This window comes from Herpailurus yagouaroundi, unplaced genomic scaffold (genome assembly GCF_014898765.1).
Source record: "Herpailurus yagouaroundi ecotype Mexico unplaced genomic scaffold, PumYag 250, whole genome shotgun sequence".
NCBI classification, from domain to species: Eukaryota; Metazoa; Chordata; class Mammalia; order Carnivora; family Felidae; genus Herpailurus; species Herpailurus yagouaroundi.
This window is the reverse complement of record NW_024412467.1, coordinates 22,009,145-22,025,148: the sequence shown is the minus strand read 5'-3', so window position 1 is coordinate 22,025,148 and position 16,004 is coordinate 22,009,145. Positions and strand designations below refer to the sequence as shown.

Sequence of the window (16,004 nt, the reverse complement as noted above, 5' to 3'; positions counted from 1 at the left end):
AAAAAAAAAAAAAAAAAAAAAAAAAAAAAAAAAAAAAAAAAAAATTAAAAATAAATTTATAATGAGTTGCTTTTCTCTTGCTGCTTTTAAGATTCACTCCTTGTCTTTGACCAGTGTCACTATAGTGTGGCTCAGTGTAGGTGTCTTTATGTTTATCCTACTTCTAGTTCACTGAGCTTCTTGGATTTATATATCCACATCTTTCCTCAAATTTAGTCATTCTTGTTTTCAAATGATCACTCTGCCCTCTCTCCTCCTCTTCCACCTGGGGATCCCATTGTATGTATAGCAGTCAGCCTGATAGAGTCTGTCCCCTAAGTCTTTTAGGCTCTATTCACTTAACATTCTTGTTTTTGCTCCTCAAGCTTGATCACTTCAAATGACCTCTTTTTAAGTTTGCTGATTTTTCTTCTATTTGTTCAAGTCTGCTGCTGAACTGCCCTAGTGAATATTTCCAATTATTGTAATTTTCAGTCCCAGAATTTGTTCAGTTTAAAAAAACAGTCCACCTCTTTGTCAATACACTTTTATCTTCACATGCTGTTTTCCTGATGTCCTTTTGTTCTTTGTCCATATTAGCCTTTAGCTCTTTTGAGGTATCTGACATTTGTTTTAAAATCCTTGTCTAATAACTAGGTGCCTTTTTGCTTGTTTCTGAAATTTTTGCTTCCATGTTTTTCTATTTCTTTGCATGCCTATGACCTTTTGTTGAAAAGTGGGCATTTGCAAAAACAGGCCCCTCGTACACTGATGGGTAAGACCTTCTCTCATTAGTGGGACCATGAGTCTTCAGAGCAGCCTGGGCCTTCTCAGGTCTTTTCTGGGCATGCTTCCTGTCCAGGTCTGTATGTTTTAAAAATTTCCCTCAGCTTTTAAATGTCTTAATATCCTGAAGAATCTCCACCTTCTTCTTGGGGCCTTAAGTATTCTATTGTATTCCACTATTTTGTAATCTTTCTCATCTGCAGTCAGCTTGTACTTTTCATGTGTTCCATTGACTGCCACTGCCTCTTGTGGTTTCTTGTCTCACATCCAAATTATGGCAGTGTTTCCCTTCTGAACTTTGACTCCAGCAAGACAGCAAACAGTTCCTCAGACAGTCCACAGATAGGTCAGAATGTTGCAAACAAGTTCCACTCTGCTCCTTTCATCCCAAGGGAGGGAGCCAAGAATCAGGTGAATTCCTTCCAACCGCACCATGCAGGGAAGTGGTGGGGCAAGGGCAAGTAAAAATGCCACACAATTTCTTTTAAAATTCAAAGTGATTTTGTGTTGGACATTCACTTGTTTAGGTGTTCAGTTTCTGTAGTTATTTGATGTTTCTATGGGAAAATGAGGCCTAAATCTTCCTAGCTTGCCATCTTGCTGATGTCACTGTTTATTCATCTTTTCCCAGTATTTTCTTCTGTGTTTTGCACTGCTTAATTTCTGTAGATCCACCTTCCAAGTTTATTGACTCCTTCGTCACCGACTCTGCTAGCGAAGCCCTTCAGATCATCTTTCTTAAATTTCAGATTTTCAGTTCTAAAGTTTGTATTTGCATCTCCTTTGGTAGTTTGTTCCTGCGCTGAGAAGCCACATTGTTTTCATCATTTCAAGTGTGCTTTACCTTGTAGAACAGTCACAAAAACTAGTTTAAAAACTTTGTAGGACAATGGCATCTAGGTCATCTCAGGATTGACGTGTGCTTTTTCTTCACCTGTTTGCATTTTCATGGTCTTCTGCATGTCAAATCATTTTGCGTTGTACCGTGGACACTAAATATTACATATTGCATGGATCCTGGGTCCTGTTGACATTGTCTGGAGAATGTTGTTTTTGTGGGTCCTGCTACAATCGTTTGGAAAATGTTGCTGTTTTTGTTTTAGCAAGTAATCAACCTGCTTAGAGACTATACACTCTATCTTGATCTTGTGTGGGTAATGATCAAAAATCCCAGTGCAGTCTTCAAAGCCTTCTGTGTGTTTTGTCCACTCATGAACCTGAGACTTGTGTGTGTTCAGTTAGGGGAACATGTCTCTCTCTCTCTGCTCGGGGATTGTCCTCATGCTTACTCTCTACCCCCCAGGGAATCCTTTCTCTGATTAGAAAAAGGTTTTCCTTTATCTCAGATTTTATTTGGCCAGGTGTACTGTTGGCCACCACTGCAAGGTTTAATGGGGGCCTGCCTTTGGGTGGAAGTCCCATGCTCAGGAGGGCCCAGCAACTGTTTCATTTCCCATCAGAGAAACTCATCCCTGTGCAGTTGCTTCTTTGTATTTTGATGCCCTAACACAATCCATCTGCTTTCAATTTCAGCATCTGCAAGGAATTGTTTCACATCTTTTGCCCAGAGATTTTAGATGAAATTAGTGGGAGGGTAGGCAGTAGTAGGCTCATAGTAACACAGTGGAACTGTAACTCTCTGCAACACTTCCTGGGAGTTTGACTCTGGAAAAGCTCCTTACTCTACATCCCTACTTGTAAAATGGTAGAAGCAACAGTGCCCACATCATTTTCAACTTGTGGCACTGCTTTTTGAGGATAAAATGTGGTTATGGGCCATCTAACACTTGTAATAAACAGTAAGTGCTCAAAACAATGGCTATTACTATTCATATATTTTCAGTAAGACTGAACATTTTGGATTATAATACTGGAATAAAAAAATGAAGACCTCAAAAGTTACAGGTTCAGTGGGCTGGCTACCTGGATACTGAGGCTTGAAGGAAAGACTGAAAAGGAAAGAGGTATTTAGAAGAGCAAAATATTCCATGGTGGTTTTGTAGCCACTGGAATGACACCCTCATCCTTGTCAACTAATAGATATGGTGCCAATCAAAGCAGAAAGTTGCAAGGACAGGTAAGGTAGCTTGTAGGTATGCCTTTTATAACCTAACACATTAAACAAGAATGAAGACTATGTAATAGTTAAGTATGTAATTACGGATCCAGAACACTGCTTTTATTTCCAATGAAATACCCCAATTTTCCCTTCATGCCTTTTTTATTAAATTATGGGGGAAAAAATGGAAATAAGATTCTTACTTATTTTCTAATACTACGACTGCTCCATTTGCTCCCTTGCTAGATGGTTGAAAAAGAACATGCAACCCGCCGAAGACCTCCAGTCAGTAGTCCAGAGGCTGTCAGTGTTTGGGCCAATTAAGTCAGTCACCTTCTGTGGACGGCAAAGTGCTATCGTGGTGTTCGAAGACCTGACTTCAGCTTGTAATGCTGTGAATGCTTTTCAAAGCAGGACCACAGGCACAATGTTTCAGTGTTCCTGGCAACAGCGTTTCATGTCAAAAGATGTAAGACTCGCTATGACCAAAAACCTCTGTAGATTCTTGTTTTACATGTCATTTGTTTTTCACCAGGGCTTTAGTGAAGTAGGATAATCGTAAGTGATAATTCAGCACGGTTTATTCAGTTCAAGTATTAGAAATCACAAATGATAGCACATCCCTTCCTTTGAAATGTTTAATGTTTCGGTGATAGGCATCAGAGTTTGGCTTTTCGGGTTAAGAAGTTCATGACTGCATTTGTGCATTCATCTGACAGCCATCTTTCCTGGAGGACTCTGCTTTCTTCGGCATTAAGAGCATGTAGCTTTTCTTTCTCCCTATTCCTGATGACCTGTTTTGAAATTCTCATGGCCTGAAAACACAAAAGCAACAATAAGGTTAAGAGGCATTGTAACAGGGTACCCCATAGTTCTGATTTTTGTTTCTCCATTGTTCACTTAATCCTGTCACACGTTCAGATACAGGTGTAACACAGGACAGTGTTTCTCAAACTATAATGCACATACAAATTACTTTGATGGGTGTGGGAGAGGGCCTGGGATTCCACATTTGTAAAAAGCCCCAGATAGATACTAAAGCTTTTGGTTCCAGGACCACATTTTGGGCAGAAAGACTGTAAGAGCGATCAGTCACCAGTTAGCTGCATATAAAAATGAAAGTGCAGGGTGCCTGGATGGCTCTTTGGTTAAGTGTGTAACTCTTGGTCATGATCTCATAGGTTGGTGGGTTTGAGACCCATGTCTGGCTCTGTGCTGTCGTCACAGAGCTTTCTTGGGATTCTCTCACTCTCCCTCTCTCTCTGTCCCTCCCCTGCTTGTGCTCCCTCTCAAAATAAATAAATAAATTTAAAATAAAAACAAAAACCAACCCCCCACCCCCACAAAAGTGCTGCATGATAAGAATCTCCTCAAGGTCAACCTATCTGGTTTCTCACCTGGATTCAAGAATAAAAGTGCTCAGCAAATAAAGCTTATCATCCTCCTCAAAGTCATCCCCAGAAAGAACTGCCCCTCTGCCTTCCTACATATCAGAGAAATGAAATGTCTATTTGAAAAGTTTTATAAAAATCAGTGTTTCTAACATTATTATTGTTTTTTTTCCCCAACGTTTTATTATTTATTTTTGGGACAGAGAGAGACAGAGCATGAACGGGGGAGGGGCAGAGAGAGAGGGAGACACAGAATTGGAAACAGGCTCCAGGCTCCGAGCCATCAGCCCAGAGCCTGACGCGGGGCTCGAACTCACGGACCGCGAGATCGTGACCTGGCTGAAGTCGGACGCTTAACCGACTGCGCCACCCAGGCGCCCCTATTATTGTTATTTTTAATCTCAAATTTAGATATGCTCAAAGCTAACCAAGATAGGTCTTGTTTTTTAAATTCCTTATTCTCTTAAGGCAAATACATTATTTCCATGGTTTCTACTATTAAAAAAGAAAAAAAAAGAACACAAACATTTGGGGGCAACTTTGAATATGCTTTCAGCCTGGTCCAAACTTCTTTCTGAAAAGTGCTATCAGGAAACACTTCACTAACAAGTCCTTGAGCGCATGCCTCTGCAGCGGTTAACTTCTTTCCGAAAATAAGCATCTCGGCTGCCTGAAATGAAAAGTAGGATTGAGACATTAACTTAATAAAACAAAGGTCAGTTAACCTCAGAACAGCAGACATAGGGAGATTCCCTTGTGGTCTTTTGAGGTTGCCAGGATTTCTTGTTCAGGGAGAAACTGAAGACCTCAATAGGCAATGCTGTTGCAAAATGTGCTGAAGCCATCTTAGGCTCTCTAGAAGGTTTGCAGGTGTTTTTGCTTCTGGATGTATCTATGTTGGAGAGGCAAGAGCAGGGAGCCCAGGGCAGAAATGACTTGAAGCAGATGCTGACTTGATAACCCACACAGCTATAATTTTTTATTTAATATACCATAAACAACTATATAAGAAAAAAAGAATTAAAAAAAAAAAAAAGGAAAATCATGGTCACAGTGAATGCCAACCAAACTTTAGACACCCTAACTCTCTAATTTCCTTTCCCTGGAGATTTTACCCAGTGGTCTAGCTCTGACAGGTTTCTTTACCTGCACAGAGACTAGTACTTAGCTCTACCTGACTAAAGGAAAGTGAGGACTAAGATTGTTTCTATCAAACTGAGATCCCTAAGCAGATATCTTTCTCTGTATTTCCAATTTTTCTTCTGGAAAAATAGTATTTTCATAGTCAAATGCCCTAAGCCTTAGAGTTGGTTCTGCCCAGCTTTTCAAAGTTAAAGTCTGTAGAGTAACTCAGGGTCTGTGACAGAATAATGAGATTTAAAAAATACGTATTTACAACAAAAACCTAGCAGTCAGTGAAAACAGGCTCAACTCCAACGCCAGCCCTTTCATACCTCAAAGAGTGTGGGCCGAGCCATCCCCTAGCCCCTGCTCTCCATGCTCCAGTCTTGTGATCACCTTGCAGTCATGCACACTAAGCCTGCGCAACCAAGTTTCCAGAGACACAGTGACAGACCTGAGCAACCACTGAACCACTCAGGGAACCTGAACACAAAACTAAAACCACCCACGAAGAGGCTGCTGTGACTGGAAGTGGTTGTGGAAGAGTATCTCCTGTGACCCTCCAAGTAAAGGTGTCATCTTAGGGCTTCCAGAGGATGCTACTCATCTGTACAGAAACCAGGTGGCGTCCTGAGCTGGGCACAGCCCTGGTCTTTTAATGCTTTTAAAGCCCTGGTCTTTTAACACCACACAGCAGCAGAGAATGAGCTAGGCACCTAGCTGCAAGAATAGATCCTAGTTTGAGGAGTTATGGAGGGTTTCTGATTCTCCTCATACCAGAAAGACCATTTCCCATAGCCCAGCTCCTCTATATTTGAAACTTTTAGAGTTCAAACATTATCAGCAAATGTTTCATTTTTCTCCTGTCTATATTATAAAAAGAGAGAGTACAGAGTTGCCTTTGGAACGGAAGTCACTATTACAATTTATTCTTAAGGTTTCCAAAAGTTACCTTGGCTGGGCCCATTATCTTCGGAAAAGTGTAAGAAGAACATCCTTCTGGACTCTGGCCTAGGTGACTAAAAGGAGTATGAAATGTTGCCTATTTGGAGAAAAAAGAAAATAAAATTATTTTTTGTATGTGATAAAAAAAAAAAACCCACTATTGTCTACATCCTCACAATACTTAATTGAGTAGCTTGCTTTACAATTAGGATTTTGGTGGAATTATATACACAGAAAGTTCACTACTAGGTATGTAGCTGGTAAGTTTTAACACATGTATACAGTTCTGCAGTCACCACCATGTCAAGGTGTAGACTATCTCCATCATCCCAAAGGGTTCCTTTGTGCCCTCCATTCTTGTCACCTCCAAACAACCACCGATCTGTTTTCTGTCCCTCTGTTTGCCTTCTCTAGAATGTAATATAATGGAATTGCATGTTCTGTAGCCTTTGGTCCTTAGCCTAAGATTTCTGAGAGTCACCATGCTGTAGTATGTATTAGTAGCTTGTTCCTTCTCGTTACTGAAGAATTCCATTGTATGGATGTTGTAATTCGTGTATCCATTTACCAGCGGAAGCCATCGGTGTTATTTCCAGCATTTTGGCTATTATGATTACGACTGTTAATGATAATTTTATGCAGGTCTCTGCATGAACGTGTTTTCAGTTCTCTTGGGTAAATACCTAGGGGTGGAATTGCCGGGTTGTAGGGTAAATGGTGGTTTAAAACTTTGTAAGAAGCTGCCAAAAGATTTTCCACCATGGTGTACCATTTAACAGTCCCACTAGCAGCACGTGGAGTTCCAATTGCTCCACATCCTCGCTAAACCTTGTTATTATCAGTCGTTTTATCTTGAACCATCCTGGTAGGTGTGTAGTAGTGTCTTGTGGTTTTAATTTCCATTTACCTAATGACTAATGATGTTGAGCGTCTTTTCATGTACTTATTAGCTCATTTTATATCTTTTTTGATGAAGTAATCATTCTAATACTTTGCCCATGATTTTTAAGTTAGATTGGTTGTCTTTTTATTATCAAATTGTAGTTCTTTATGTATTCTGGTTGCAAGTAATTTTCTTAATAGTGTCTTTCTCCTATGTTTTTAAAGAGGCATTTATACTTTATTTTCTGCAGATTATGTATTCCTCTGTTGCCCATTTTTACATTAAGTTGTTGACCTATCATTTTATAAATGTATTTAAAAAATGTTAGGAAGATTAGCCTTTATTGTGTCAGTTGAAAAATTGTTTCCTCAGTCTGTCATCTGTCTTGATTTTACCTCAGAGAGGTTTTTAAATTGGCTTTAAATATCAGAATCTATGACTAATACTGGTTATTTAGACTACAGAGCCATCTTTAATTTTTTTAATTTATTTAAGAAATATTTTTGTGTATTTCTTGATGAATGAGAAGTCCTTACGAAAGGAAATTAATTTATAATTGACCATATGTACACAGAACATTTAGACTTCGTTTCCCCTAATCAGATATGGTGCTATTTCATAATGTATATTTTTAGAGGACATAAATATATAATGTATGCAGCACATAGACCAAAATAAAAATATAAAATACTAATGTCACCTATCATCCCTCTCCCTCCAAAAGAAAACATATTCAAGAAGATATACTGCAAAGTCACAGCCTAAGGATTACAAGCAGGAAATTGAAAGAAAAGGCTAATCATAGCTAAGGGGACACGAACAGGTATGTGTGGAGCCAACAATAAAGCACCATTTAACTTATTTACAATCATTATTATAAGTAAGCATTTAGCCCATTTTCATAAATAGAGCAGTAGATGTAACCAAGGGTCAGGCTCTGGCATCAGACTGCTTGCTGATGCTGGGAGCTTCTTAACCTCTTTGTGCCACAGTTTCCCCATCTGTAAAATGGAGACAAGAGTACCTGTCTCACAGGGCTGTTGTGTTATGTATGTACACTGTGCATCAACAGAACACCCAGTATGTGGTGTACTCAAATAGGATTTTTAGGATTTCTACCTTTTTATTACCTCATGGGGAAATGCACTATTTGTTGACAAGCTAACAGACAATGTTAACTACTGCCCATAATAAAGAATCATTTGATTATATGAGTAAATGTTAACCCACGTTTAGTATGGTATTTGTTTATGAAGCCAATAATGATAAATCCTATAAAACGAATTCCTCTCCACAGGTTCTTTCTTCTGTGTCTTTCTCTGATTTGAAATTGAACCTTGGTTTGATTCAGTTGGGTGAACTCTTAGCAGTGGTCTCTATTTGTTTAAATATTTTACTTTGAGCCAAATCTTTTAGCATTTTTAATTACATACATGTGTTTTCTTTGATTTCAATTATAATTGGTATCGTTTAAGATGGAAGTCCTAGAAACCTATAAAAGGATGATGGATAGGACAGTCATTTTGAATTCTGAGAATCAGGAAAATATTCAAAGAGGATGATATATTTTCCCTCTGAGTACTGAAGGAGGAGACCCCCAAGTTCATGTCAGGAATTCCTGAACCCACCCCCTTCTGGACTGGCTGATTAATGAGTCCTCTAACACACAATGTGACCAAAGGCTACTGATTTCTGCCTTTGGGCAGAAATTTCCACCTGTAAAGGTTAGATATCCTAGCACCTAGAATCCCATTTACTATTTTCATGGAAAAATTATTAGTAACAATTAGGTCTGACAATATGCCCAATCCGATCAAACTGAATCTGGTAAAAAATGAACCCAAGAGATTAGGATCTTAAAATATGGTCTTGTCTATCAGTAGGGAAAACACCTCCAAACAAAACTAGAAATCTCTTCAGTGATAAAAACCAAATGTTTCCCATGAGGTGTAGATCAGGAAATCCTACTACTGCAGAAGCAAAAGTAAGAATCTGGTAACCGTACAAGGGATTATTAGTTCTACAGTACAAGTTCTAGGGTAAAAGTTCTAAGCTAAATGGTCATCACATCTTTGTTCAAAATGAAAGACCTGGAGTTCCAGCACCCAGGGACTGGTTATCTCTGAGAGGTAAGACAAGGAGTGCTTTTTAATTGAACCCTTTTCTTTGTGCTTTTCCAGATTTTTCAAAATTTTATTTTCTACTATGACATACACCACTACTGTAGTAAGAACAGAAAGTAAAATCAGTACAATTCAATGATAAACACCAGGCTGAACTGTTTTGGCAAGTAACTTCACTGAGCTTCAGTTTACTTACCTGCAAAAAAGGGAGTGAGGGCAGAGAGTGCTTGAAAGTTCCTTCTTATTCAAAAATTCTATTCTAAAATTCTAAACTCTAGAATTTATTTGGAAAAAAAAAGTATTAAGTGATCCACTTGTGTAACATGCAAAAATGCCACTCCTATCTTAGATTATTTGGAAAATTAGAAGTTGAGTAACTGTTACGTAATCTGACTAAAGCACTGAAAGAGTGGGGACAAATGTTCACAACAATACTGGTGTTTAGGAAAACCTAAGTTAATAATGAAGGACAAATAAAACAAGTCGAATTACATTAGGGTAATTCGTTAGGAAAAATTTTAATTTAGTCCATTCTACCATAAACCATGTAATCTACTTACTACTAACAACAATAAAGGAAAGTTCAGAGGACCTCATTTTTCCCTCAAGACTTTGTAAGTTTCTGGGGGCTAACTTACCCTGCTGGATGCATACACAGTATCAAATAGCCCAAGAATGGTGACGGAGATTCCCACAGCTGGACCATTTACCGCTGCAATCAGAGGCTTAGGAAAATCTATAAAACAGTCTACAAAATCCCTACAGAAATGGAAATACAAAAGCACATTTAAATGTTCCAAGGCAGCATTACTGAAGTATAGGAAAGACAGCATGAGCCTGAAATAAACTCTCTGGCCAGGCTGGACATCCATCTGAATGGCACTTGATGGAAGCTCATAAAATGAGTCCCATAAGCTTGACCTTGGTTCAACCATGTATTCTGGGCAGCCAGGTCAGGGCTGTATGTCAGCCACAGACTTAGAGATTAGGGTGGCTGGCTGAGCATATGCTGCAATTTTATAGCTCAGTGGGAATGAGAAACCCAGGAGGGATAAGTGAGTTGGGAAGAGAGAAGCCTTCCTGTCCTCTAGGCTGAGACTACTTCACATATCTCATTACCCGCAATCATAGAAACCATGCAATCCTCTGGCCAAAAAGAGAATTTGCTAGATCTCTCTGCTTCAATACGAGAGAATTTTTTTTTTTTTTTTTTTACAACTGTAGTTTATTACATTGACACAAAGAAGTATTTATCTTCTGCTCGACTAAATACCACTTTAATGAATAAGAATGTGCCCTTTGGGATCAACAAATGTCACTCTTACCTCAGTAAAATGGCACTACTTTTAGCTTTCTCCTCTATTCCCTCAGGGGGAATATCAGTGAAATTAGACAGATCATTCCCACTAGAGTAATAGTCACCATTTCCTGTAAATAAAATCAGCAGATTCACCATTCATTCCGTAATTACTGAGCATCTACTAGGTAAGGCTCTATTAGCAAGCAGTGGAAATGCACTGGTGAACCAGCTATGGCTCCTGTCCTAATTTACAGACTGTTGAATAAGCTGGACATTGATTTCAAAACACATAAGCAAATGTAGGTAACCTAATTCTGATACAGAGAAGTACTTGACGATGACATGAGAGTATGTAACAGAATTTGTTCTAATCCCGTTTCAGGAGGACATTCCTAAAGAAGGAATAGCTGAACTGAGATCTGGAGGAGGAGCAAGGTTAGCTAGAAAAAGAGGGGTAAGGCAGAATTCATGCAGAGCAAACACCATGTACAAAGGCTCTGTGAAGGGGGTAACCCTGGTGTACATGACGAGCTGAAAGAAGCACCACTGTGCCAGAGCAGTAAAATCCAGAGGGGGAGTTGGTGTATGTAGGATGTGGGCAGGCAGGAAAGACCATGCAGGGCTTTGCTGAACCATTAAGAAGTTCTGCCTTTTATTCTAAGAGCCATTGAAGGTGTTTGTTTTAAAGTATAATTTACACACAAGAAATACTTGTGTGTTTCAATGCTTTTTTTTTTTATGCTAAATGCTTTAAGTTTTAAATGCTCGGTTAAATGATTTTCGATAACTGTAAATAATTGTGATCGCCATTTGAAACAGATATAGAACATTTCTACCATCCTAGAAAGTTCCATTAAGCTCCTTTCCAGCCATCTCACTCCACCCCACCCTGCCCCAATGCAATCACTTTCTGACTTCAATCACCACAGAACGCTTCTGCCTATTTTAGAACTTTCATAAATGGAATCACATAATGTGTACTATTTTGTGTCTGTGTTCTCTTTGCTGAACCATCTTAAAGATTCACCTGTATTCTTGTATCAGTTCTTCATTCCTTTACAATGCTGAGTAGTACTCCATTGTGTGACTAGTCAACAATTTGTTTATTCATCTGCTGAATGGATATGTGTTTTGGACTACTGTAAATTGGATTATAAACTGTTCTGTGGATATATGCTTTACTTATCTTGAGTAATTGTCTAGGAGTAGATTGGTGTGCCACTGAGTTGGTATGTTTTTAACTCCATAAAAGTTGCCAGTTTTCTGCAGAGTTCTCATATTAGATGTGTAAGAGTTCCAGTTGCACCACATCATCACCAGTCTTTCATATTGTCTGTTCTTTGGATTTTAGCCATTCTAGCGCATGAAATATCTGTGATTTTAATTTGCATTTGTTTGATGGCTAATGATATTGAGCACCTTTTCATGTGTTTACTGACAATCTGTATATGTTCTTTTATGAAGTATTCAAGTCTTTTATCTAGTTTTTATTCTTTTAAGTTTATTTATTTATTTAGCAAGAGCTCATGTGTGAGTGGGGGAGGGGCAGAGAAAGAGTGAGACAGAGAAATCTTAAGTAGACTCCCCGCTCAGTGCACAGCCTGATAATGGGCTCGATCTCACAAACCGTGAGATCATGATCTGAGTGGAAATCAAGTGTTGGACGCTTAATGGACTTAGCCACCCCAGCACCTCTATCTAGTTTATAAATCTAGCTGTTGTTAATTTCTATGAGTTCTTTATATATTCTGAATATTAATCACTAATCAGATTTATGTATACATAACTTTGTATATGCAAATATGCTCCCCCTCCAGCTTGTGGTACTTGTATATTCATTTTCTTACTACTTTGATAAACAGATATTTTAAATTTTGATGAAGTCTAAGTTGTAAATAGTTTCTTTAATGGTTAATACTTTTTGTGTTCTGAGAAATCTCTGCTTACCCCAAGGTTACAAAGATAGTTTTCTTCTAGAAGCTTTATGTTTGTGGGTTTTATGCTTAAATAACTTTTAAATTTTTGTATAGGGTGTAAGATGGGGTTGAAGTTCATTTCTCCACATATGGATCTAGTTACTCTTCCATATATGGATATCTAGTTGCTCTGGCACCATTTTTCAGAAGATTTGTCTTTCTCCACTGATTTATCTGGGTGCCACTGAAGAAGTTTCAAATGGGGGAGGAATAAGATTTTTATTTGGAAAAAGAATTTTACTGGATGTGGTAAAACTGGACAAGGCATGGGAGAGAGGTGGCCAAAAGGGTATCAGAGAGATCAGATGGGGTTGATTTCAGTTCAGACAAAAGTCCACGGTAGCTTGGACTAGGTCAGAGGAGACATAAAAAAAAAAAGTACAAGTCCAGAAATACTGATGAAGTAAAATTGGATTGGACTGGACATAGGAGGTAAGACAGGGACAAGATCAATAATGAATGTTAGGATTCTGGTCTACACAAAGGGTAGATGTGAAGCCACCTACTGTGATTTGGAACACTAAAAGAGCTCCAGAGAGATGTGGGAGGTGACACCTCTGAACAAGTGCCAGGTGGGTACACCAGTTGGGAACCCCGTGGAACGTCCTCAGTAAAGATACCAATGGGAGAATCACCAGCATGTAAATTTTTGTTGGAGAGTGGGCATGGATGCAGGGTCCAGAGAGAGCTAGAAGCAAGAAAAGACTGCCTATAGGTAAACCTTCAGGAACTCTCCCATTTGATGACCACACAGAGCATGAACTTACAAAGGAGACCAGAGCCAGCAACTTGGGGCAGGCTGTGCCACTGAAGCCTAGGGTAAGAAAGGAGGGAACCAACCAATGAAACAAACAAAAGAAAAAACTTTCTGGAAATTTAAGGAACTATCATTATTATGTAATGATTGGATCAAAGAGGAAACAGAAACCCAATGTGAAGAATATATAAAAGATAACTATAGCAAAAGCACTATTTATCAAAACTTAACCTTTGAGTTTTCCCAGCTATAAAAGAATAATTACAGGACCTAACTTCACTGGGTTTGTTCCAAGAAAGCTTAGAAAAAGTTAAAATAAAAAAAAGCTTTAGAAAGAATCCAAGTGTTTAGAAGAGCACCTGGCAAAGAGAACAGAAAGTGTGTGTGTGTGTGTGTGTGTGTGTGTATCACCTATCATTATTATTAAATTAGCAATTTGGAATAGAGCCTGTAGATATGATTGCACGTTAGCCGAAAATCATACATCTAAAGACATTCACCGAAGCACTTTAATAGCCAAAGACTAAGTACAATCTACATGTTCATCAACAGAAAAATAATGAAGTAAGTTATGGAATCCAAAAAATGTAATACTCTGTGGCCCTGAAAGGAAACACTGAGATGTGTAGGTTGCTAACAGAACAGTTTTTCAGGATGTGTTAAGGTAGGTAGGTGGATAGAGTATGTGTGTATACTGTGTTTCTGGTTGTTTTTAAAAACATGAAGAGAAACACACACACACACACACACACACACACACACACACACACACACACGTATATACATAGTTTCTAAAAGGCATGAAGAAAAATCAAATTTTTCTAGGGAGCAGGACTGGGGTTCCGAGAATTGAGATTTAGTTTTGTTATGTTGCGTTTTCATATTCTTTAGATTAAAAACAAAACAAAAACCATGTGCTTATGTTAAACTATTATAAAAAATATACATAAAACATCCTTCTCCTGTATCAAACCAATGTCACTTCTAGACTGTTTTTGTTCCCTTCATTCTCCAAAATCACCTAGGTAGATGTGTGAACTGCCAGGACGATCTTCAGCTCTTCCCTTCCTCTGACCCTCTAATTAGCTATGAGATTTCTCTCTCCTGACCTCTTTTCTTACAAAGAGCTGTGTGATAGCTCTATATTATTTATTTTACAAACTTTAACAAAAAATAAAAGAAAGCAGAATCACTTCTGTTTCTGCTAATGCCAACAAACAGTAACAGCTACCATCTACCACATTCCTGCTGTGTGCAATGCCCTTACCTGCATGATCTCATGTCACCATCACGACCCTTCAATGGGGTCAGTAAAACACTGTCTTCTCCATTCCAGAAGCAAAGGTCACCCACAGGTAGGTGAGGAATGAAGCCAGGATTTAAATGTAAGTTGACCTGAGTCCTGAGCCTTAGCCCCCTACACACACGTGGTGTCCCTTCCAAATCCAACTTCTATTTTCTATGTTTTCATCAGTCCAGGTTCATGGGCATCCCTGATATTTTTCAGTGATTATCATAGAACTGATATAATTTTCACTGTTTAAAAATTGTTACTGTTTTTTTAATTATACCTTAAATATTTTCTATATTGTTGGTCTTTACAATTATAATTGTTAGTGCTTATGCAATAAACAGTCCAGTGGATATTCTAGAATTTGCTTTATTATTCTATTATGGCAACATATTTAGAATGTTTTAACATTTTTGCAATTGCAAGAAATGCTGCAAAATACCTTTCTTGCCTCAAGCCTTTAACCTTTTCTTGGATAATTTCCTTAAAATAAACTTCTACAAAGTGGGATTCCCATGCTAAACAATTTATATATTGCCAAAATGCCCTTTCCCTTTGCTATTTACACTTTTTACAGCCGTTTTCACTGCTGCCAGCAAGACATTAAAGTCATTTATTCTACCATAACCTTGTCAAAGTAGGGTATAACTAAAAATTTTGCTAATTAAGGAAGTACAAAATGGTATCTCATCATTTTGATCTGTATCTGTGATTATTAATGAGGCTGCATTTTTCCTTGGTATCTAATACCTGGTCTTTATCATATAAACTGTTTATTCATTCTATTCACCAATTTCTCTAGGAGATCTTAGTACTTCTCTTACCAGTCTGTATCTCCTTTTTACATGATAAAGATACCAATCTTGTGCCTATTGTGTTTTTTATATATTAAAGAATTAGAGTATCTCAGTACTGGAAAAGACCTTAGAGCTATTTACTCAGTTTCCTATCTGGTAGAAAATCCACCCCCCCCCCCCCCAAATAGAAATTTAATTATTAAGAAATCCAAGAGAATGTCTTACCTGTTAGAACAGTTATGGCAGAGTCATCCTTGCTGGCAGCTTTAAGTGCAAGCATGATTTCATTATACATCTATGTGAAAGGGGGAGACGAGGAAAAGAAAAGAACTTTGAAAATAATAACTGCCACCTGGTGGATTGACTAAAAGTCTGTCTGCAAGCCTGCTCTCTGCAAAGTGCCTTCTGTTTATGTTGGTTGTATTTACATAATCAAAAAGGCAGTTGGATACACTTGAAAGGATTCTCATTCTTTTTACAACTACTCCGTGTGTATAATGGTACCATGTGCTATGGTGGACACTGGGGGATTTGTCCACTTTTTCCCAAAGTAAGCAAGACACATTTCTTGAGCTTTTGGAATTAATGCTGGCGG

The 16,004-nt window shown here is 38.3% G+C and overlaps 2 protein-coding genes across 4 annotated transcripts in view; one reads left to right on the top strand and one right to left on the bottom strand.

Moving 5' to 3' along the window:
• The window catches only part of LOC121020601 (uncharacterized protein C6orf201 homolog), a 25,984-nt gene that overhangs the window by 8,371 nt on the left and 1,609 nt on the right, over positions 1–16,004 (top strand). The window contains exons 1-2 of one of the 2 annotated variants that reach the window (XR_005786219.1): positions 3,182–3,293; positions 7,890–7,994. Coding sequence is in view for 1 of the 2 variants with exons in the window: in XM_040460685.1 (XP_040316619.1) it covers positions 7,890–7,974 (85 nt within the window). In the remaining variant the exon portion in view is untranslated. Of the gene's footprint in view, positions 1–3,181; positions 3,294–7,889; positions 7,995–16,004 lie in introns of those variants that run through there. The other variant, XM_040460685.1, reaches the window with a different exon arrangement.
• ECI2 (enoyl-CoA delta isomerase 2) overlaps positions 3,384–16,004 on the bottom strand; it is a 19,430-nt gene continuing 6,809 nt past the window's right edge. For both annotated transcript variants that reach the window (XM_040460683.1, XM_040460684.1), the window contains 6 exons: positions 15,635–15,704; positions 10,614–10,716; positions 9,927–10,047; positions 6,290–6,379; positions 4,742–4,885; positions 3,384–3,639 (listed from right to left, as the gene is read on the bottom strand). In XM_040460683.1, the coding sequence (XP_040316617.1) occupies positions 3,484–3,639; positions 4,742–4,885; positions 6,290–6,379; positions 9,927–10,047; positions 10,614–10,716; positions 15,635–15,704 (684 nt within the window). In that variant the 3' untranslated portion in view covers positions 3,384–3,483. The remainder of the gene's footprint in view (positions 3,640–4,741; positions 4,886–6,289; positions 6,380–9,926; positions 10,048–10,613; positions 10,717–15,634; positions 15,705–16,004) is intronic.